At 37.8% G+C, this 25,378-nt stretch overlaps 1 protein-coding gene and 2 long non-coding RNA genes across 3 annotated transcripts; 1 reads left to right on the top strand and 2 right to left on the bottom strand.

The window, feature by feature from the left end:
• The first annotated feature begins 1,381 nt into the window (after positions 1-1,381).
• On the top strand, positions 1,382-12,938 carry LOC121715601. The gene is made up of 2 exons (XR_006033646.1): positions 1,382-1,422; positions 12,388-12,938. It is a non-coding gene; the product is annotated as an uncharacterized LOC121715601 (long non-coding RNA).
• On the bottom strand, positions 2,384-24,917 carry gldc (glycine dehydrogenase (decarboxylating)). Its single transcript, XM_042101378.1, has 25 exons — positions 24,546-24,917; positions 24,247-24,325; positions 21,740-21,875; positions 19,992-20,156; positions 19,825-19,902; positions 19,582-19,729; positions 19,204-19,400; positions 18,004-18,100; positions 17,817-17,922; positions 17,588-17,727; positions 17,059-17,139; positions 16,848-16,945; positions 16,455-16,539; positions 16,318-16,359; positions 16,026-16,168; positions 15,739-15,814; positions 12,421-12,546; positions 9,829-9,978; positions 9,606-9,718; positions 9,353-9,494; positions 9,081-9,192; positions 8,873-8,968; positions 3,401-3,573; positions 3,124-3,204; positions 2,384-3,000 (listed from the first exon to the last, which is right to left on the bottom strand). The coding sequence occupies exons 1-25, from the start codon at positions 24,807-24,809 to the stop codon at positions 2,863-2,865; spliced, it is 3,066 nt and encodes a 1,021-aa protein (XP_041957312.1). The 5' UTR covers positions 24,810-24,917; the 3' UTR covers positions 2,384-2,862.
• Positions 7,605-8,865, bottom strand: LOC121715604. Its single transcript, XR_006033650.1, has 2 exons — positions 8,283-8,865; positions 7,605-7,759 (listed from the first exon to the last, which is right to left on the bottom strand). It is a non-coding gene; the product is annotated as an uncharacterized LOC121715604 (long non-coding RNA).
• Positions 24,918-25,378: the final 461 nt, after the last annotated feature.

Genomic DNA, 25,378 nt, shown 5'->3' with positions numbered 1-25,378 from the left:
GGACCTAGGCAGGACCTTGCCGCTGATTGGTTGCTGGCTAAAAAACACGATAGTTCTGGAAGTAATCCAGTGTCCATAGCTGTCAACCCTCCCGTTTTTTCAGAGTTTCTCACATTTTTTACCTTTTTCCCGCTGTCTTCCCGTTTTAATATTTTCCCGTAAAATATCTCGTATTTTAACAATCTCATAACATTAGCTCTACCATCGGACCAGTCAGTACTGTTGTCCTGTTGCCCCCTTGCCCTTCTAGCAAAACAGATGTTTTCAAAGCATCGTTTTGCTTGCTTGAAGGCGACCTTAGAGTGAGCCTATTTAAGATGACGTGGTTGTCCTGAGTGCACGATTCAGTGTCACCTTCATAGTGTACGGTCGTACTCACTGTGTGTACTACCATCAGGCTACTCGGCTAGTAGAGAAAAATTCCCCGTTTGTATATTCACTCCAAATTGGCCTACCATGACTTCCCAACTCTGCACTGTAGCCCATAAACTGCATGACAGGCTATTTATATCCATAAACTGCATGACAGGCTATTTATATTTTTCTCTAAAATAATGAAATGCATTTCTTCAACTTTATTAAGAAGAATTACGTACTAGGCTACTTGGAACGCACAAATTTTATTTACGCAGGAGAGAGAATGACAGTGCACAGGGGCATCGATTACAGAACGTTAGCCTTTTTAGGGCTGTATAAAGTTAACCAAATTAATATAGGCTGTTGTTAGGCGTGAATAAAGTAGGCCTACTTTGTTGGCTACATTATTAGCTGACCAATGCACGAGCTTGCAAATGTGAAAGACTAGTACTGCAACCCTTCCAACGTTGGGGGACGAATGTTGACATTTTCCCCTTATTTTGGATAGGGTTGGGCATCATTTGGGTTTTATCCGATACCAGTGCTAAATCGATACTTTTAAAATGGTGCCGGTGCCTGAACCGGTACTTTGTTTTAAAAATGTTTTAAATAAAATGGTCTAAAGCATGAATTGCTTTTTTTATTGATAAGACAAATTTGAACATGAAATTGAACTGTTATATTCAATTTACTATCAATATCTCATCGCTCCTACGAATAATACATTGAAATGTTAAAACAGCTTGCCATGCATGCACACACAATGGTAAGCTCTGCTTTCAAGTTTACCCAGTGTAGGCGGTATGTAAAAACCGCTTGCCATAGAACTGCGAGGTCATGGACAACAGCATTTGCAAGCAAGCTAAATCTAACAGGGACTCACTTTCCAGTTAATTCAGTGTGTTCGGCTACATGTCGGTATTGAAGTGTTTAGATTCCCAGCGCTAGCCTAGTAGGCATTTTAACAGCAACTATGGCTATGCGCTAACACCAGTCAGCGGAGTTTAATTAGCGATAATGTACGGAGATGGTTTCGTAGCCTCTTTAACAGCTCAGTGACATCAGGTATGTAACCTACAAATTTATGTTTTTGCCAGCTAACTTTTAACGTGATATTCATATTCATTGTGATGCTATATGGGCCTCATGCACATGAAAGATTAATATCATGTCATTATGTTGTTTAGAACACACCATGAAATAAAGTTTTCCCCTTACAACTTTGCTGATAACATTTAAAATGTCAGTTAGCGCATTAGCAGGGATATTGTGTAACGTAAAGGCTACTGTTGATGTTGTTTCATAGCCTTTTGCTTGTGTGTAGTTAGATTTTGACAGGAGCTCGCGATATCGCTTTAAAGTAAGCTACTTTGGCTCACGCAAGCCGTCAAACACTGTCTACTCGCCAATGTGTGCACCCCTCTGGTTTATACATCCAGTGTTTATGTTAGCTAACTGTATCTGGATGTGTTGCTGTCAGAGCAAGACGTTAGAGATGGCGCATGACATGCAATGATGCCTCGTAAAAAAAAAAAAAAAAAAAAACGCTATTTAAGCACTGAAACGAGGCACCGAAATCCACGTTGTTATTCGATGCAGTTACTACCGTGTGCGTCGGCACCGGTGCCATATTAGAACCGTGTTTCGGTGCCCAACCCTAATTTTGGATTAGAAACCCAGGAAATCTCCCTTATTTTCAATGCTCAATGTTGACAGCTATGAGTGTCGACTACCTGTGAACCACACTGGACTAATAGGGCCTTCATGCCACATCGGATATTTGGAAATTCCAGCCTCCGATATGGAATGTCAATGTCAATATATAGTATTTATTTTAATCTTTTATTTATTTATTTAATCTTTTATGTATTTTTCATATTTCATTTATTTATTTCATTTTGTCACAAAATCATTCCATAAATTTCAGGAACTTCAATGGAATAAGTGGGGAAAAGATGTTCAAGTAGCTTAAATAAGCTTACGTTTATAGAGAGGGATTCTTTATAGGAATAAATCTCAAAAGGACAGAGGTAGGACAATTTCTCCATCATTTTGTCAGATTTCTTATTTATTTTTACAGGTTGTACTTGAAGGAAGCTAAATTACTTGAGATTAGGCTAAAAAAACTTATATCTTTTTATAAGCTATGTGAATGAGTATGTGAAATGTATATTCCCGTATAACTTCAAATAATAGCCTGGGATTTTACATTCCAAAATCGCTTTACTGGCCTTTATTTATCCAAACCTGTAGCCACACCAGGCGTGTAAAAGAGACTGTCTATTTGGAACTCAGCTTTTATTTGAAGTTTTACGGTAGTCATTTTTGACTTCAGGGGAAGGGTTGAGAACCATTCATCATATATACATGCAGAGTAAAACTTAAAAGTTAAGTTATTTTTTTAAATCAAGTTCTCTTTATCAAAAGTAGAACATGGAGACTGCACAACACACTTATAAAAAATATATTTGAAAGGAATGTGTGGGTGTGTGATCCCAAATGACTCTAGGATGAAGCCCTTTCCTCATAAGGGGATTCATATGTGTCCATTGGTGGGCAGGTGCAGACTAAATGCTGGTCACCATAGATGTCATCGATCCTTGAAATTGTTGGCCAAAATTTCGTTTCAGGTCTCACAAATGGCTGTAAAAAAAATTATAGGCGTTTGTCAGTCGAGGTGACTGATTTCATGTGACAGACAATGCATATTAATCTCAATAGCAATAGAATAAGCTGAGGGGTAACATGATCCACGATAAGACTTACCATAGGGAAAGCAGCATACTCTCTGGAATAGGGTCTGTCCCATGTGGATGATGCTATACATGCTAGGGAATGTGGCGCCATCTGAATAGTAGATATAAGGTGTGATGTTTACAAAAAGAACATTTCAAATGTGAAAATGTGTTTGTGAAGTGTTTTGAGCAGCAGAAATGTCTAGAAGAAGTTGTCTAAAAAGAAAGCTTTGTATACAATCTAGGGATGAAAAAAATGCTGTAAACCCTTTGTGCCACATTGTTACAAAATGCTAGGCTGGTTTGACCTTGAGTGGGTTGATTCGAGAGTCCATTCTGCCCTCTTCAATGTCTGCTATTTCCTGTCTTATGGCCATTAAGGCATCACAGAACCGGTCCATCTCTGCCTTATCCTCAGACTCTGTGGGTTCAATCATCAGAGTGCCAGCTACAGGCCATGACATAGTAGGAGCATGAAAACCTGTGGACAAACAAAGACACTATAATTTAATTATCGTATGTTTAAGCATTATTCTAATCTCACTGTTTATTGAGATTAAACAAAGAAAGGTGATAATGTTATGGTAGAGGGGAAAAAAAGAAAAATGTGTTACTTTAAGTCAGGCTAAATCAATTTAATTTGGTTTAAACATTGTGACCTGGCATGATGAAACAGCTTTTCCAATTGTTTGTGAATAGGTCTTAGAAGCTGTTGAAAGGAATTCTACCTCTCTAAGCTGTCCCAGGCTTAGGTGCCACTTTTAATACTAAAATTAAAATTATTTGGTTGTTGATTTGGTTTGTGGAGAAAATAGTGATGCACGATATATCGGCCGCCGATATAATATCGGCCGATATGGTCATTTTTTTACACATCGGTATCGGTCCGATGTCAAAATAGGGCCGATGTGAACAAGCCGATAATCATTCCTGTGTATTTGACGTGTGTGTAGCGATCCAAGCGTGTTATCTGTCTACACTGAATCCGTTAAATATGCCCTTCTATTGCATCATATTTCTTATTTAAAATAGCAGGGCAACAAGACTGACAGAAAGAAGACACTGCAGCATCTGACAAAAGTTATTTAAAAAAGTTGCGTTGTATCGCGCTGCTCGCGTTGCTTGCAGTCAAGTTGATGGCTGGCTTGCATGTCATGTCACGCCTAGCACATCTCTCGCGGTAGGCTAAATATAACTGTGTATCAGGCAGAATGTAATTATATGGTCGTAATAGGAATTGAATAGGGCTGTAACAATATGCGATTCAAAACTGAAATCGCAACACTCATATCCACAAACCTGTGTCGCGGTGTGAAAAGGCAGAACCGACACACCCTTTCTAGTGTCTAGCAGTGCTTTGCAGCTTACGCGGCCGCATAAACAACACACATCTCCCGCTTTACTTGGCGGTAGCCTACGTTGCTTTCATTGTAGACTTTACCAAACAGTATAAACCCCCTGTTAACCTTTCCTGCTTTGTTTCAGACCGTAGTCAGAAACGCAGGGGATTCGTTATTCGAGGGCCGATGTTATAAGATAAAATAACGTCGGGGTCACGGTCCCATTTCTGATGAGCAAAATACACGAGCTGAACTTTATGGAGTTTTATTTCGGACAGTAACACCGCTCACACTGTGTACAGACTCCAACTTGAACTTCCACACTCTCTGCTCCAGTCGCATGCATACACTTCCTCACTCTATCTCCCTCCTTCCCAGCTTCCCACACACACACGGAGCTCTCTTAAAGGAGCCGCAACACCATTTTACAACACCCCTCTCTTTGCCCCGCTCTCTCTCGCTCACTCAATGGACACGCGCGACTCGGCCAACGCAATCCAAATAAAACATTACAATCGTGAAAGCAAGAACTCATAGAAGACGACTAGCTAAATTACTATTAAATCTGCTTAGCAACATTAGCATGCTGCACATATTTGTTTAAAACTCTTGATTTCAAGTTGACTGATCATCTCAATACCAATGTTTCCCAAAAGTGCCTGTACCAAGGAGAACAAGTATTACCTTTAAACTTAAACACACATGGGGAAACTGAACAGTCCAATCAGTAGACTATGAAAAGCTAGCCAACTATGCTACTATGCTACTTTGTTTACAATATTTCCAGGCTTCAACCACACTGCTGAATTAAAGAGGGAGAGTTGTAATATAAATAGTAGGCCTATAGTGTGCCATACCTATAGGCTAATCTGCATAAAGTGCTGTCATAAATATCAGACATTCAGTATTCTCTCTTTTTATATCAGGATATAAAATAATACAGATATATTCTATTATATTGTAATCCTCTGGTGTTCTAAGGTAGGCTATTGAAACGTTATTTAAAAAAAATATTTCCATTTTGGAAAATAGCTCTTTATTTCATTATCATAAGAATGTGTTTTCTATACAGATATATCGACATCGGTAAATATCGGTATCGGCCATAACAGCAAAATTAATATCGGTTATCGGTATCGGCCACAATTTTCACATCGGTGCATCACTAGGAGAAAACAAATTCTACTTCAATGTGAATGAGTGATTCCAGTCTTGTATGTGATTTCTGCAACAGTGGTACTGAAAACGGTGTTGATAGTCTACTTGTTAAATTTTTGCTGTAGCCTAGTGTAAACCAATGTCACACAGTAGCCTAGCCTACAGAAAACACTTAATTTATGTGATATAATGAGGGAGTCAAATGTATGGCCACAATGGTTTATAAAACATCATAATAATTTACTCCGTCAGTCATCATGTTCACGAATAGGAGAGACATTTAAACCATTAACCAAAATTCTGTGCAATATCTGCCTTAAGTCCCTATGTGTGAGTCACGTCTTTTCGAGCTACTCCCAGTTGACTGGAAAATCACGTGGTCAGGCGCAATTGATTATTTAATAAATAATTGTGAACTATGAATAATAATAAAAAGCTTCTACCTAATGTGACTACTTTTTCCATAAACTGTAAAAGAAAACAAGTTGGTAATTACTTCTGGATTTGATGTCACTTCCTGGACTTGTCTGACGGTCTTTAAATGACCTACTGAAATTCAGCTTGAAAACTGAGGTAAGCCAAAGTCCTTTAAGGCAAGTCCCTATTGGCCATATTGCGACGCATTTTAGCGGGCATATATTTCTGGCAGAACTGTGTGTGTGTGGAAGGCTTCACAACACCAACCTCACTCCAGCTGCGAGATTACAACACATGATTGGCACGATGTATTCACATCACATAACTTTTGGCGGTGGAAGGGGCGAAATATGTGAAGACGATGTGTAGACTGCCATGTTTGCGTTACAAACTAATCCCATACATTTATGGGAGATTATTTAAATGCTGTGTCTCTTCATTAGAAAGTCTCTGGGCAAGCTCCAACTCTCACCTTTAGTTTTAGTGTTTTATGCATCACGCCTGCTTGAGGAACCCTGCTTGAGGAAGTTCCACCCTGTTAGGCTATATTATTGAAAAGTGTTTGTTAATTAAAATATTTTTTAATTATGAAGTTATGAAGCCAAAATGGCACCGCAAAACTGGAATCACCCGAATATACGTTATTACTAGTACTTATACGTTATTACTAGTATGTTATTACTAGTACTTATTATACGTTATTACTAGTACTTTAAGAGTCAAATTGGTTAAGGCTGGCCTTAGTATTGATTTAATTACAGTGCATGAAAATGCACTGTTCTGTTATCCAAAGTAGTCTTCTTTTTCTTCTTCTTCTAACCAATTGAATTCAGCTTTAACCATTTAACGTAGAAACTTCGTTCAAACTCTGTAACGTAGGTGTTGAAAAGGACACTTGGGCAATGTATTTCACTTTTGTAAACTTTATACTTTGAGATATTTACAAAAAACAAGCTTATTTTTCCCCATAGACTTTGCATTGGCACTATGACATCACAAAGGGCTAATTAAATTGATTTGCACTCAACTGCCAGTTGCTCAACTAGGCCCCCTCAAAGAGCCAATTTAACTGATTGCACCTGTATCAACAACGTTATGCTTAACTCTCTCTGTGCCTCTCCATTCTACAAGGATATAAAGGCACATTCCATCCAACTTTCTATGCATCCATCTTCTTCAAACCATTCACACAATCTGGCTCTCTTAACACTACAGATCCTTTTCAACCGTTTTCTCTGCCCACAACGGTTTCAAAATAAGTCCTCACTACTATAATTCACTATTAACCAATTTAACTATTTAAACTACTCAACTATTTAACTGTTCAGCCATTTCAACTGTCAGTTGTCATCAACTATGACTCCCACCAATTGTTTCCTCTGCCCCTCGCTAACGGTTTCCTCTGCCCATACCAAACAAAAGTTTGTTTGCATTATATATGTTTTGCATTTTCATGCACAGGTAATTTCCTCGAAATTACATTTTCTAGTTATTCTTCCCACCAAATTTCTGCGTCTAATTCAGCTTCAACCGTTTAACTTAGAAACTTCATTCAAACCTTGTAACGTAGGTCTTGAAAAGGACACTCGAGAAATGCAAACTTTATACTTTGAGATATTAACGTAAATCAAGCTTATTTTTCCCCATAGACTTCGCATTGGCACTATGACATCACAATGGGCTTATCAAACTGATTAACACCTGTACCAACTGACAGCTGCTCAACTAGGCCCCCTCACAGAGCCAATTAAACTGACACCTGTATCAACTGCTTTCTGCTCAGCTAGGCCAACTCCCTCTGTGGCCCTGTTTAGACGACAATGAAAACGATGCAACCGGTGAGGTTTTTCTGCGTTTGACCCTGTCATTTAGACGCAACCGGAGGTTTTATCCCCCCGCAAACTCCGAGCTGATCGTTTTTTTTGGAAAAACTCTGTTCGTTTGCGTCTAAAGAGGTACAAACAGAGACTTATGTGACGAGGCGGAGATTTTTAGTCATTTCAGAACAGAAAGAGGAAGTGATTCATTGCTGTTGTTGGTATTTTCGGGATTCTGATTGGCTAACGTGGGATTGAGCTTCTCCTTGAACTGCCACCGACAGGTTTGGCATGCTCTTGAAGGCATATACCCGGGTTAGTGTAAAGGAAAACTTTTCTGAAAACTGACAGGTGTGCACAATGTTATTTTTGAAAACGGAGAGGGTGAAATGTCGTGTAAACGTAGCCTGTGTCTCTCCATTCTACAAGGATATAAGGCACATTCCAAGGGCTATAACGACTTAGAATGCAATCAACTGCACCTGTGCTATCTCACTGACTGCAGCAACTTCAATGGAACCTATTCTCTCTCCATTGAACTAAATAGCTTACTTTTCTCTTCCTCACTTCACCCATTAAACTATCTGTCTATCAACATCCATTAAATTGTCTACTGATGCACATCTATTAATTCACTATTAAATAATTTACAAATTTAAACTATCCAACTGTTTAACTGGTCAGCCATTCAAACTGTCAGTAGTCATCAACTATGACTTGCATTTTCATGCACTGGTAATTCCTCGGAATTACATTTTCTAGTTTCAATTTATTGATTCTTGATTGATGAATCTATTGATTTCCTTGCCCATCTTGGCCTAGTCCATTTTAAAAACAGCACTTATTCTCTGTCAGATTCTAGGTTTTACATAGAGCTCACAGGGTTAAAAACTGTATCAAAGTCTACTTTATATCTTATCACTGTTCAGAGGGCAAAAGTCAGTGTACTGGGAGTGAAGGACAGTTGGCTGAATGTTTCAATGTCTGCAGAAATGCATGGCAGCAACTTGAGAATTGAACAGCAAACCATGGTACGCAGTGTTCATACCATAATCTTGCAGTCTTTTCGCCACATCCACAGCCTCAATATTTGCAGTCTTTTTGAATGGTCGAACATCCAAAATGAATTCATGAGCAACAAACCCTAAAAGAAGTTGAAGAACGTAAAAGAAAAGTGTCAGTATTTTTGCGAACAGGACAAAACATTTTCTGTTCCACACTTCATAAAATGGGTTACGGTAGAGCATCTGGTTTACCTCTTAATCCCCTGAACAGCACCTTGTAATGGCTTTCTAATCTCTTTGCCATGTAGTTAGCATTAAGAATGGCCACCTCTGTAGCATGCATCAGACCTCTGGCACCCATCATCTAATAGAAAAGAACAGTACATTCTCTGTAGTCTATGACCACATTTTGGCTACATCTAGGTGTAAACAAATTTATTAAGGGTTTCAGAATTACACTGTTAGTAACAATGTTATTATTGTGATATAATAAAAACATTTTTTTTTTTAAATTACATGTTTACCTTTATATATGCCCATGATATTGGCAAGATGGCACTTGAACCCCATGGAGCAGCACTTATTGTCCCCAAAGAGCTTACAGTATCACCTGATGTCATAGGCACCACAGGGTGACTGGGTAGAAAAGGTGCCAGATGTTCCTTCCTGTGGAAGTCATACTAAAGAAATCAATATACACCAAAGCCCATATTTAAGGAATACTTAAACTTAAAACTTAGACTTGAACATCGGAAAGAAGAATGGTAATTCACTGACACTCCAATAGGTCCCATTCCTGGGCCTCCACCACCGTGAGGAATACAGAAGGTTTTATGAAGGTTGAGATGAGACACATCGGATCCATAATCCCCAGGGCGGCATAAACCTACCTGAACAACAAGATATTTTGTACAAGATATTTTCACATATTCAGAAAATGCTTAGTGTTTTCAAGTTAAAGGATATTTTTTTCTGATAAACTAGAAGTAAAGTACCTTACCTGAGCATTCATGTTCGCACCATCCAAATACACCTGGCCACCATTCTGGTGAATGAGCTCACACACTTCCCTGACATTCTCTTCAAACACACCATTAGTGGAAGGATATGTGATCATCATGGCAGCTAATTTAGACTTGTGTTTGTCCACCTAAGGGAAAATAAATATATTAACTAGAATGTAATGCCAGAGGAATTACAATAGTGGATGGAAAGCTGCTGGCTTAATGTTGGTGGGGAAATTCCTGGAAAAATAAAAACATTAAATCACTTAATCTTTGAGTTCATACAAACCCTCGTACCAAAAGACCTTGTGTGTCAAGGCGTTCTTGAGATATAACATTCAAGATGTTTTTGACCTTGCCATTTGACCTCCAACATCAATTCACTTCATCTTTGAATCCATACAAATACTCATACCAAATTTCAGGCATGTATGTCAAGGCATTCTTGAGATATCGCACTTAGAGTGTTCATTGACTTGACCTTTGACCTCCAACATCAACTCACTTCATCTTTGAGTCCATACAAACACTTGTACCAAATTTTAAGCATATGCGTCAAACCGTTCTGGAGATATAATGCACAAAGCATGAGATACGGCTGTGACTTTTATTGACACAAGGGAAACACTTAAACAGGATGTGTAGTTTTAGAGTGCACCAGATTGTATGCATTAGAAGCCGAGACAGTTTGATTCACAGGTGACACCTGTGCCAGTGTTCCAATTAGCCCGGGAACTACTCTGGGAGCTTAACGAGTGCAGCTGGCTTTAGGCCATTATGACATCACAGCCATTCAAGTCTATGGGGGGGAAAAATGAGAAAGAAAATCTGAAAAACTTACTGTTGTCCAACTCAAGAAGAATCAAGATAGTGGATTCCATATTATTATTATTATTATTATTATTATTATTATTAAGTGTACATTTTAATGTATAGTAAATAAAATGACATTGACGAGAATTCTCTTTGCTTTGAGACTTGAAATGTAGCAGAGATGCCTATACATATCTCTCAGCATCATGCTGTGGGGGTGTTTTTCAGCGGTTGGGACCAGGCAACTGCTCACTGCTCATAATCACTATGCGACTTTAGCAATGCTTTTGTCAAATACCAACTTGTAGATTAAGAGTAAATTGTATGTAATGCAAAGCCAAAGCTTATGAATCAGTATGTGATTTTTTCATTATTGCAAACATGGTCCAAAGCTCCCCAAATCTAGGTGTGTCAATCTTGTTGAGTCATACCCAAATAGACTTGACTCTTACTATAAGTACGAAGTAAATGTAAATTCTTACATCCTTGTGATTTTCCCTTTTCTAAGAAATGCATTTCTGCTTGCTTGTCATTGTGGGGATTGATGAGGGGAAAATAGGGCCGACATTCCCCTAGCTGCAAGCGATGTTGGTTATAGCAAGGTTTCATCATTGTTGGCTACAGCCTCACCTAATCAAAGTTTTACACAAACAGAACGCAAGAATCTCTACCCATAACACAAAAGTTTGTTGCTTTACTCATAGCCCATCAAGTCAAATATGTACAGCTCAGAAAAAAGACAGAACATTTGTATAGTAGATATCAATTTTACATAATAAAATGTTTTTATTAGATGCTAATGTAGTCACTGAAGTATGTAGGTACCATTATCTACGCTATTCTATGGTTACATAAATGGCTTCTATCACCTATGATGAGTACTAAGCTTTCACTGTATCTGATAAAAGCTAAACTGAAGATATGTTGGGTAAGGTTTTATGTTACCATTTCCCTTTTTGCAATAACACTGTTTTCTTAGACGTTGACCTAGTTAACTACAAAAACACAGGCCAAACATCTGAATAGTATGCCCACATGGTGGAGCAGCAAAGAAAAATGGAGTAAAATTGCAGTATCCAGATGTGCAAGCCTAACTGAGATCCAGACAGACTCTGTGCTGTGATTGTGGCCAAAGGTGCATCTACTAAATACTGACTTGAAGGGAATGAATATTTATGCAATCACTTCTATTAATCAACATTACTTTGTAGATATGTTTTCACTTTGACAGTTGAGTTTTTTGTGTAAATTCTTGTCAACAAAATCCAAATTATATTGACCATGATTTAATTTATAAAAGCAATAAAATGGGAAAAGATCCAAGGGATGGATATTTGGTAACACTTTACTTGACAGTAACAACATAAGAGTGACATGACACCGTCATGAACATATGACACTGTCATGACACATGAACCCTAACCCTAATCCTAGCCCTAACTTGTTACGACAAAAACCAAATGTCACTTAATGATAGAAGAGTTATGTCATAAATATTTATGACTTGTTTATGACAGTGTCATGTCACTCTTATGTTGCTACTGTCAAGTAAAGTGTAACCGAATACTTTTTATAGGCACTGTAGATGCCATTCATCCAACTTGAATGAGGGTGCCTTGTCTACTCACCACTACTGAAGTCTGATCAAAACACTATTGCGTGGTTATACTAACTTTTACTACTAAAACACTTGTGTTTTATATTGTACAATAACTTACACTCATATCATATTTCCATTATAGTCACAATTTGAAAAGGAACTTTGGATATCTTACCATGGCCTTCAAGTGAGCCACATCAATGCTTCCATCTTTATCCACCTCTACCACCTGAACCTTCATACCAGCCATCTGGGCACTTGCAGGATTAGTACCATGGGCTGATTTAGGGATCAGGCATACCTGAGAACAACATCAAAAATCAGCTGACCAAAAGGACTGGGGCCGCAACTAATGATCCATTTTCATAGTTGATTAATCTGCCGCTTATCCTCTTGAAGAGCAACTTGCAGGTTGATTTCAAAACTGAATTACTTCATCTTATATGACAACGTATTTTTAAAAATGTATATGTACGAATTAATATATGTTAGTATAATATATGTTGCTACGTTCATATTACGTTCATATTACCGTTTACATGTCACACAGCATATTCTGATTTATAACGACTTTATCAAAGTTATAAACGTTCCAATGTTTCCATTGTGTGCGTTCAGATATCTGTAAGTATTGCTACATTGTGTTTGTTACATACCGTAAAACTTTAAATTAAAGCTGAGTCCCAAATAGAAGCCTGTCTACATGCCTTGTGTGGTTACAGGTTTGGATAAATAAAAAATAGAGGCCTGGTCTGTTTTTATTTTCAGGTTATACTTTATCTCCTAAAACCAGCCAGATAGTCTATTTAAACCAGTTCTATGGTGCAGATCGTGCATGTTAAAGTTCTGATTAGATGGCATTAAGACTACCAGGAGGTCCAAATTGTTTAAAACATTTTTTTTATATATGGACTAGGCCTATGCTATCCTACATCGTTAAATTCATCCCATTTTGTTTTCAAATTTGCATATTAAACAAAATATTGCATCTTGTTATGACAAGGATAGGCCGATGCTAAGCCTATACCCTAGGCTACGGATTTATTACGCTGGCAACAAAACAAAAAGGTTCACACACGTTCTTTTTCATCAGTTCTGGCTCTCCGTGTTATGTCTGTTATCTCTAACACTCAATGAACATCAACACTAAATGAATGATCCGCAATTGTAGCCCATCACTGGATAGCCTAGTAATAGGTTATGGGAAAGCATTCAGTGGGTTTGAAATAATGAATTCGATAATATTTCCAATCTTTGCAGAGGAAAAGTTGTGTGTGAAAGGAATTCAATTTCTTTCTCATTATAGAAGCCCGTCTCAAATACAAGCTGGTGCAGTTCAGCAATTTTGGTAAATAAAAGCATGGGCTATTATTTGAAGTTTTACTGTATTTGTTAAATATAGGCCTAGTCTAGATAGGTCATGTTACATATTTTGGTAATGTTTTATACGGTGATGCAGGTCTACTGCTGTGAATAGACGACATACACACCAACAACCAATGTGCACTCAATTAGACCTACACACCACATTAAAGATATGCCTAAGTGTAATAGTTTAAAAATCAATATGAAGTATTCAAATGACTAAATATGTTTAGCTACTAGTAATTATGCAGATTATAACCCAGATATAATTATATACCATTTAACCCAGAAAAAGTAATATGGCCATTACAATGACTCCAAAGCTGTTAAGTTAAGGTAAATTAAGCTAAAAAACTGCATAGTTCCCCTTAAGTTAATAAAGTGCAACATCTTAAGAATTAGTTATTATTTCAATATTTCAAATGTAATGGAAACCTTCCACATTCAATTAAAAATCAAATGATTAACAAATTAACTTTCAGGAAGCAAAGAAAAATGTGGACTTGATAAATAATTTGTTAATATCTTGATTTGGAATTTACGGAGCCCCTAAGGGGACATGAGCAAAAAAAAATAAATAAATAAATAAAATAAAAAAATCGAAAGTTTAGTTTCATGTGCTCACGTGAAACTTTCATGTGCGCACATGAAAGTTTTAGGTGAGCACATGAAAGTTTCATGCGCACGCAAAACCTTTTTGCATAAAACTTTCACGTGCGCACATGAAACTTTCATTCTGCTCATGTCCCCTTAGGGGCTCCGTAGGAATTGAATGTGGAATGTTTCCATTAAAACTAAAACATGGTTATAAAAACTATTATAAAGATTTTGCACTTCATTCACTTTTTCCTACACAACTGTATGTCTAGAGCACATTATGGTGCCTAAGTGGTAACTGGTAACTGTAAAAGAATGTATACATTTATTACCATTTCAGTTCATAGTACCAGTGTTATTATGAAATACCTGCTTGTCTATGATTCCAAAGTCAATCTGTCTTGTCCTTGTATAATTTTTTGTTTATTCTCAGAATTCGATTTATGCACAGAAGGCTCTTTAGCCAGCTCATTCATTTGTAGCAGCTATCATTTTAGTAGTGTACCTGTGTACACGGAACTGGTTGGGTGTTGCACCTAGTGAATGAGCATGTTAAGATGCTGAAGGATTTATGTGTGTGTGTCAAAATTGAATAAAGTTGAATTGGAATGACAGGAAGAGTAATTAACTTCATGGCAATTCAAAGAAATTGCACTCACACAAAAGAATGTGTTAAATCTATAAACAAAGTCCAGCTTAGACCACCAAACTGTGTAGAAAATAAGCTTTCAAACAAATGTCCACCTCAAATTGTTTGGCAACCATTTTGTACACTTGGTTGAAGTAGAGCATTCTGGGAACTGGAGTCTTGTTCAATCACGTTCCACAAAATGAAGGTTACAATAAATCAAACTTAATTATTTGTTCTATGAATAGAGCTTTTAACATTCATTGCTAGGTGAAAACATTTCCTGTTAATGGAATGTCATGTGTATAAGTAGTTCAAGCTACTTCCTTTGATACAAATCATGAGAATTGAACAGAATTTAAGTGAGTCATTCTCAATTCAATTCTGAATCAGTTTAGTGCCAAGACACAGTTTTTAATTTACAGAATACTAATAGAATAAGGGTAAGTGTAAGAACTTTGACTTTAAAACAAATTTCTTCTCCAGTATGATTAAGATTTTGTACATTTTGTATTGGTATGGTCCAAACTCACAAACTTCATGGACATTGTTGCTAAATCATTCTCACTGTTATTAGTTCATTGACAGAATTCTCTTTACAGATGTTAGCACCCATGGATTTTAGCTGCTTTGTTGTCCCATGGCCAAAGGTGTGACTTTCCCTTGCTTTGTTACAACTACTGCTACTGTTCTGTAGTTCTCCATCTGAAAGTATAATGGTGGCCAGTGGGTACGGAGCAGAGAGCATACTGTAGCCCAAAGCCTTAAATCTAGCAGTTCTACTCCTACAGAAATTGAGATATAAATTTTCCAATAAATAGCCAATATCCTGGGCTATTCATGTTGTTGCTTTTACCATTGGACAAAGGGTAGAAAAACAGCCTGGACTGATGGACTACTTACCGTCCTATGTGACTCCCCTTTGGAATTTAGATAGGCTTTGATGGCAGCAAGGCCAGCATATTCTCCTTGAGCACCACTACAAAACAGTACATATAGAAATCAGGATGAAGACTCAGCCTATCCCTAAGTACAAAGATTAGTACAAAGGTCAGGAAAAAGTACACCAATATTGTTAAGAAACTATCGACACACTGTTTCTATACATTTAGTGAGGGCATACTAAAAGAATTATGCAATATGATATAATGCCAGCCGATACTTAATCATCGCACAAATCAAGGCCTTGCCTGTTGGGTTGAAATGAGATCTTGTCATAGCCAGTAATCTCACAAAGATCTTTCTCCAGCTGACGGAACAGCTGTTGATAACCTTCAGCTTGGTTCAGTGGTACAAACGGGTGGATATTTGCAAATTCTCTCCAAGTGATTGGCTATTGATATTAGGCAATAAATGAGGTAAACATAAACATGAGGTAAACTTAATGTAATGTAATAATGTTTTTGAAATCACATCATTATGTACAAGATGTAGAAAAAAAAAAAAAAAAAAAAAAAAAAGAAAAAAAAACGCTCCCCTCACCATCAGTTCTGATGAGCTGTTCAATTTCATTGTACAAGACCCCTATAATGAAATAGAATGGAAAAAATGTTTTCATTGACAAAAATCAGTTAACCTAAAAATAAATGCATATAAATATAATTTATGTACCCACTCACAAGTGGAATCATACTATGCACAAGAGAAATGTCTTTGTTCTCTAGACGCTTCATATATCTCACAATATTGGTCTCAGAGTGGTAACTGTAAAATAAAGAACACATTTATCAGCAATTCCGTTCATAATCAGCGTTCCCTGGTGCCAACAGGCAGACATTCCCCATCTCATCTTTGTGCCACTTTCACTTTGTGTAATGTACATGTTCATGGATGACAAACTATTATCTACTCATTTTATCATCTACTCATTTTATTTAGAACTGACATGAATTTTGTTTTTGTCTTCATTTAATTTATCATAATGTTTTCAAGGTCAATCCAGTCTAAATTTAACACTCTACAAACTTAATTCGTAGCTGTGACATTTTTACTGTATGACATTTCTTTCAAACCTGTTAAACACAAGATGGTTGAGGTACTTGCTGGTCCTCTTGAAAGGACTTCCCAGAAGTCCCTTCATTAGTCCACTCATTTTCTCAGCAATGAGTTCCTTGGGCAAGAAAAGTTAAACCATGATTCTCTGTGTTTTGATTCTGTTGTAATTTATTTATGTTGTAATTTGTGTCTGTTGTAAAATGTGTAATTAAGGCATTTAAAACATACAGCTGAAGATTCACAGCCAAACACCCAAAGAAGATCATCCAAATCCCTTTCAGTCACCGTCTCATCCAGGGAAACTCCAAGCTATGGTGTATAGAAAATTACTAATAAGTGAAATCTTACAATAAAACATGTTAAAGCAACACCAAAGAACTTTTCCTCTGTTGCACGCACTCTATTTGTTTATCCAGCACTGGCTTTGCAAATAACGATGTCAGACAAGGCAGAATATGTTGCATTTTATGAAAGTACGATGTATTGCGACATCAGATGCAAGTCAAATTTGTAGTTTCTTATGTCTCATTCCATCGAACTACAGATCCGCTCCCTGATCTGGCAAACTTACATAGTGCAGTTATAGCCGATAGAGGGCCGCGAAGCGAATGCAGAAGTGCCGTTCACCCTGTTACGAGTTGATTAACCACTGAAACGATTTTGGAAACATTATTTTAAGGTACAAAAAACTCTTTGGTGTTGCTTTAAAACACAAATAACGGCTAATGTAACATTTTTGGTGAAAATGCTGGCTCACCACTTCTTCACTGTAAACTCGTAAATTGATCTCGCGCTGAACTGCTCTTTCCAAGATGTCTTTGGCAGCCACACTACAGTGGATTTTTAAGGTGTCGAAGAACATTTCATGCTGTAGTTTGTGACCTGCACGCTTTAGCCCTTAAACAACAAAGAATTTACAAGTAAGCTGTGAAAATAATGTCAATTGTACCATTAGATACCAGTTAATCATTTAATAGCCAGCATACCTTCAGACAGGATCAAGGTAGCATTGTGTGTCCTCTCAGCAATGTGCCGCAGACCTTGCGGTCCATGGTACACAGCAAACATAGCAGCCATGTTAGCAAGAAGAGCCTGAGAATATATAAAATTGGATCTCATTAAAAATAAAAACATCGTACTGGAAACAGTAAATTGCATTATTGATTGACCCACCTGAGCTGTACAGATGTTACTAGTTGCCTTGTCTCTCCGAATATGCTGTTCTCTGGTCTGCAGAGCCAAACGATAGACTTCCTTACCAGCAGCATCTCTGAAAAGGATCAAAATTAGAAATAATTTGGTCAGTATTGTAAATGGTGCATGCGGGCATTTCTCACTAAACCCACAATATCCTGTGGTTCAATATCCTGTGGTTTTGATGTCAATTGTCAAAAATCCAACAGACAATACCATTTTACTAAATACATATTGATCCTGTGTCTGTTCGTCATTTGTTCCGGCCGCCATAAGACTACACAACAGACCTGTTTGAAGAGCATTAATTATTTACTACTAATGATAGTAGCTTGTTTTGTGACTATTTTATTGTTGTCATCAGGGTTTTTATGAGTATTACACCAAGAATGCTTGTTGGTAGACAACACACTGCTGCTGGACATCTGAAATTCCCCTGTGGGGATGAATAAAAGTGTCTATCTATCCATCTACTGTATCTATCTATGTCTGCAAGGCTCGGATGTCTCCTCTTCTATGTATTAAAATGCACACTGTTCGATTGGTCAGGTACGCCAAAAAGCATTTCACCATTCACTGCTTCGACTGTTTCAACACAATCAAACACTAGTTTCACATAATTAATAAATTCACACTAGGAAACTTGTTGAGAAGCACATTCTTGTACTGGACTCAGAATCTGCCACCATGGACAAAGGAAGTGGACATGCTAGCAAGGAGGTGGTGCTGGGTAGGGAGCTGTACTCACTACATATCCCTAGATCCATTGGCTATGGGGGATCCATATATACTTTCAATAACCATTGAAGTATAGGGTATTGTAACATATTGTAACAGGTAAACTATTACAATTATTTAATCTTCTGTTTAAAGCAACCAACAAAACATCTAAAAAGTTATATGCCAGCATGCAACGTTAAATCTACAATGCACTCGACATTGAATTCCAGATCTGAATTTGAGGCATGTTAGAGTAAATAAAGTTGATCTATTCCTGTGAAATATGCTTGAGTGCAAGAGATAGCTAGATGGCAAAATACAATCATGTTGTATCTTGTAGAAAAATACAATGATTTTTAAGAGTAATTTCATGTTTCATGCAGAATCACAATACTGACTGACATATTGGACAGTGATTTGCCATAGATGATTACAACAGACAATTTGAAGTGTTCCCACCTCGTCACGCCCACCATCCTGCCAGGCATCATGCGAACAAGGTTTTCTTTGACCGAGAAAAAGGCTGCATGAGGCCCACCATAACAAAGAGGGACTCCAAACCGCTGAGCACTTCCCAGGGCCACATCCACCCCAAATTCCCCAGGTGGTCGCAGAACACAGAGGGCTAATAGATCTGTGGCACAACATGCCAGGGCCTTAAGAGATTTAAAAATTACATATTTACAATTGAGCAGTACAACTCATACTGCACATTGAGTCACATATGAAGAACATTATCAAGACTTTTTATATAGTAAGTGTCCAGAAACTGAAAAATGGCTACAAGTACAGCATCAAAGCATTTGCTTAGAAACTCTTTAAACATGCCGCACTTACTCCACCCTTATGTGCTCGATCAACTAAAGCAGTGAAGTCTTCAACACGGCCCTCTGTGTCTGGGTACTGGAAGAGAACACCGCTCACATCCTTCCCACTGAAGTCCATCTCATGGGGTAGTTTCAGTACAGTATTCACACCTATGTAACTAGTATGTTCCATATGAAAAATTGATGAAGTTAATGAAGAGCAGTTACATAACAGTGACCTTAATCTGAAACTTTGAAGCCCTCAACAACTTACTTTGCTCGAGTCTGAACAACTGCAATAGTCTGTGGGTGGCAGCGTGGGTCAATATAGAAAGTCCTCCTTTTATTTTGTCTAGTGGGCGGACATAATAGCATATCAGACCTGTGCATTAAACTTGAGCCCAATCACAACTGCAGAAAATATCACTTTTGTCTACTGACCTGTGACAGAGCTGCATGGCCTCTGCAGCAGCTGTACCCTCATCTAGGAGAGAGGCATTAGCTACCGCTAATCCAGTTAGGTCACACACCATGGTCTGGTAGTTCAGTAAGCTTTCTAGGCGCCCTTGCGCAACCTCTGGCTGGTAGGGTGTGTACTGAGTCACCCTTCAAGACAAAGGACAAAAACTGAAATCTCCAAAATGTCCACTGAGAGTTGGTCATGATTTGAAGTCTCAGAATGGCAAGCTAATGGTGGTATACCACTGTTACAGACTACCAAATGAAATAAAATAAAGACCACATATATGCAACAAGCAGCACACATTATATGGAGTCTTAATCAAATTAATCAATCCATCTGTTGAAGGATTAAAAAAAAAACTTGATAACTGGTCATGGACAACTCTTAGTCATACTAGAAGTGTAAAGACACAATATTGTTAAGACAACTAGGCTACGGAAAGCTCTACTTTCATGAAAATTCACATTTCTTTTTCCAACACTACATAGGAACATCCTGGCCTTTGATACTGTTGTGTATTATGTGACTCAATAACAGTAAAGACAAGTAATAACACCTTGATATTTAATACCAGCAATGTCTAAAAGGTGCCATGAGTAGGGGTTTCGATATAAATCCAAACCAACATAACATGCGCACATCCAAAAGATGCTGGATAAAAAAGTAACACTGCAAAATATTTGGTCTGATGAGGAGCGTGAGACTCGAGGCGTTGCCTATGGTGTGTGTGTGTGTGGGGGGGGGGGGGGGGGGGGGGGGCGGGGTAGTGTGCGGATGTTCCTTGCTTTTTTAGGGGTTTTGATATAAAACATTGCAAAGATGACCTACCAACAAAATGTGAAGTTATAATTTTCACGTAATGTCAAGTAAATATTGAAATCAATAATGAAACTTAAACTACAAAAAACTATAGAAGCAGCCATTGGCTGTACAGGGCTGGTGTAGGTGTTTGCCCTACTGCGGTGACAGCTTTAACATTACCCAACTATGTTATATGTGAAGAGTTTGGTTCGAAAACGCTATATCTCTGTATTTTGTTGCAGTCCTGTTGTTTTCAAATAACAATAACCCAATTACAGTTCCACCGAAATCACTTGGAAACCCATTTTAAAAAGCGATTTATGAAAATTCATTAAAATGGAGGATACAGCGTTTTATTATGCAAGTCTATTCATTGGAAGGAAAGCTTAAATGTTATTACCACGTTAGTGTGACATGAATAGAAAGACAAGAATATGCCATTGGCTCTTCCCTTTCAAGGCAACATTGTAGTAGTTTATTATTAGACAACTTTAAAGTGCTAGCAAACACAAAAGTATGTTGTCTAAGTGGATTGGTGGTTGTTCTCATGATCCATGTGGAGAACAACCATGAGAACATGGTTGTTCTCCACATGGATGACATCATTTGTGGCTAACTGTAATGCAGCACCTAACTGGCTTATTAATGAAAATGTAACAAGAATTAAACACCCATGGGATGCCGTTTTTAAATATGTCTGCAGCCAATTCAGTAGAGTTTTGGCTTAAGTGGCTAGCCCAGCATCAGCCATCGAAAGGAATGGGGTACTTCCTGACGCGCTCAGGTCTATTAATACATCCAGGATTTCTTCCTCCATTCACAGTCAATATTCAGCTACATGAACCATATGTCTGCTATGCACATCAATAAACTACAGCATAATATCATAACAGGAAAATGACATGATAAATTATTAGGCACCAACCATCCTGAGTTTTCCAGCAGATTTCTCTGAATCACTGGTGGTACGGCGCAATTATAATAGCCCATGCCAATATAAGACCTCCATAACTTGTTCTTGGATGCAATCTTCTGAAGAGACTCAAGAATTTCATTTTCACCTGTCGAGTACAGTGTAATAAAAGTTACATCAAATGGAGTTCTGCATGGAACATAAAAATGCACCTGTAATATTGCTGTTAGAGCAAATACCCTTGAAGGACATTTCATTTTACAGTGGAAACTATTCACTCTGAGAATACAAAAAGAAAATACAAATATGGCTAAATCTTAAATCATGTTGACAATACCTTTCAAATGACCTAATTGAAATTACTACCCTGCCTACATAATTCAAAGTGGAGGTTGCAACTAATATTCTGTTACACAAAATGAAAAGGAACCGGTATGAACTTGTGTTAGAAGAAAATAAAATCACTTTAGAGAACGCAATCTGCACAGAAAGCCACAAAGGTCATATACCATTATTAAAGTAGAATAAGATAAGACAATAAGATTATGATTGACATGACCCACTTAACAGGCTTCTAAATGTCTGAAAGCCTACAATCATCAGGTATTACGTCCTCATCTGGGCAATTCTTATATTAATCATTACAATGCCCATGGACTATACAACTCAGACAAATTAAGACAAAACAGAAGACCTTTTCATTGACCCTGAAAAAGTTGTTATACTTTCTTGTTCATTTCTTGGTAATTTAGCCCCGAATACCAAACTTGCTTCCAGTAATGTAGAGATAATGTTAGACTCAGACTTTAAAATCTTGTCCAGTACAATTATAATCAACTTAGGAACATTTCCAAAATCAGATCAATGTTACATTAAAGGACACAGAGAAATGGAACACTTTACACCATTTTTGGCCACTGAGTTTTAGAATGTTATTATTCTATAAATAACTTACAAAGGACCCCACCCCACATTAGCCTATATTAAATAATCTCCATCAATATCTGCTTTGAAATATAGCTTTCAAACACTTTTACAAAAAAGCTTTTTAGGTAAGGATTTCCCCCTGTAGCCTACCTGATTTATTTTCCTTCATGTCATTTTATCCGTTTCATTTATCATAGGCCTATATATTCTATTAAGGTTTAGCATACTCTTATTCCATATTGTTTGTGTACATAGTCTAACATTGTCTTTTTGATGTAAATATTGTATTGGTCACTTTTTCATTTTTGTAAAGCATTTTGTACTGACTGCGTGAAAAGGGCTAGATTATTAGGCAGAAAAATCTGCCGAATGTGTTTTTTATAGCACGGAACAACTGCCATCTTTGCCAGCTCCACTCAAGAAGGCTAAGCAAGCACATTTCAGCATGGCCTCCCATTTGTAGTCACAGTTTGGCTTTCTGCATGACTACATCAGCGATTCAGAGCTGTACAGTCAGCCAGAAAAGGCAGCGCTATCTAGTTCAGATAGACCAACACAGATAAACTCTTGCTTACGCATCTCTTTGAGCTTAATTAAGGGTTATCTATATGCATGCTATAAACTCTCACTGATTATCTAACTACTAATCACAACATACAATATTATATAGCCTACACAATTCAATTTCATTCCACTAGTAGGCTAAGTGCATGGTTGCGAATGGCTAAATAAGTGGGCAGCTTCAAGTAAGCGCGTTTTAAATCATTATCGTCGCAAGATCCATAAGAGTATTTGGGACATTCAAATGAATGAGTATTCTTGCCAAGATAAATTAACTAGTGTTTTCGCCATTAGATTTATCAAGCTGACATAAGTTAGGCTATTATAACCATTATTGTTGTTTCTATTAGGCTATTGCTATGATGATGATGATGATGATGATGATGGTGATTATTTATTATTAGTATTGCCAACGCAGTGCATTTTATTGTTCCAAAAGTGACATCGGGGCTCTTCCGATTTACGCTTAAATCATAAGAACAATAGCTCCAATATCTTAGTATGCAAAGTTGCACTGTTAATGCTAAAGGCGTAGGCAATGTCCCAACCAGATTAAACTGGCCTTGAGACGGGAACTCAAGGCTGAACTTTACACTCTCATAGTCATCCTATTGGCAAGTTCCGTTCCCGGCAAGAGATTGGTGCTGAAAGCGGACTTTCTCAAAAACAACTCCAAATATGTTCAAAGGAAATTTACAGCGCAATCCTCGCACAATGAATCTCTGACATAACCCATCGTGCACATAGTTGTTGAGGGATTATACAGCTGATTATTAATAGCTTGATATGATGAACGTTAAACCTATTTCACACAAATAGTGTAGCCTACCATATTTAAGAAACAACCAATCACGCAACCTAGGCTACTTTTCATTCTCAAATTGAATCTGCATGTACGTAAAGCTGGATCGTGTACCATTAGCTTCACATTCAGGAGCCAAGCGTTCATGTATGCCGAACACCTTACACAAATAAGGAATGCACAACATTAACACGTGCTCCTATTGCAACAGAAAGATAGACAAACTTACAGATGGGGTCATCCATTTTCATAGCTCTCTGCAAGCGGATAGACGCTGGAAGGGTCTTTTCTATCAACTCCTCAATGGACTGCAATCACAACATTACAAAACACGAATTTCCCTGTTAGCCTATAGCCAGCCTGGAGCACCTTGCAGATGACAATTGTGTAGGCTTGGAGATTATTTTGGCCCCAATCTAATAATAGACCTAATAATAGAATAGACAACGTCAAAAGAACACATCAACATGAACTATTTAAAATGCGTTTTAGTTTACAGGTATGCTTAATCAGTCAGATTTTGCCTACCTCAAGCCCAATACTACTCAGCATCTCCTTTTTTTCCTTTTCACCTGGTCCTATATGTCTCTCAGCAAAGTCGTCATGCCTTGGCAAAATTCTCTCAATTTTTCTCGACTGGAAAACCACAGATGTCCGTAATCCGCAAATAGGTTCAAAAACATGGTGGTTCCGAATAAGCAGTCTTTCAAACTGTTGACGATTTGTTGAGCGCGCGAGGCGATTGACTGACCTGGAGACGAGAAATCCCCAGTATTTTGCACAGCACTGCATTTTGAAACAATTTGCTGTCTACCAAAAGTTGTTTCAAGTAGAGTTCAGACGAACTATGCTACAGCCGCACTCCCGATAACTTGGGCACTCTTCTAAGTGACTCCACTTTATACGCCTCCTCATTACACAATGGCGAACCAATCGATAAGTTACAGCACTATGACGCGAAGACTAGGCAATTCTATCCACGCGGGTTTTGCGTTTGGTCTTTGTGCACGGTTTGTCAACGTCCCGAAAGATAGCTGTATTGTTCGGCAATCTGCAGGAGAAGACTCTATTCTAGTCGTCAACCAGTTTTATTCTTTCGGCGTCATGGGTCTTGAGTTCGCAACGTTATCAAAAGGCCATGACTTTAATTATCTCACCAGCCTACATCTGTCTTGTGAGGAAACTCACGAGCCTCCTTATTATGGGACTTAGAAGCTATCCTGCCCAAAATCATGTGCACGTTATTTAAAAAAAAAAATAGATTTAGCCTAGATATATTTATAAATGATGTTATGACATCTGACATGATCAAGCAATATGGCACCAGTGAGAGCGGAGTCACGACTGTGGCAGGCATTAGG

Source organism: Alosa sapidissima, chromosome 8, assembly GCF_018492685.1.
Source record: "Alosa sapidissima isolate fAloSap1 chromosome 8, fAloSap1.pri, whole genome shotgun sequence".
Lineage (NCBI taxonomy): Eukaryota > Metazoa > Chordata > Actinopteri > Clupeiformes > Clupeidae > Alosa > Alosa sapidissima.
This window is presented reverse-complemented; position numbering and strand designations above follow the sequence as displayed.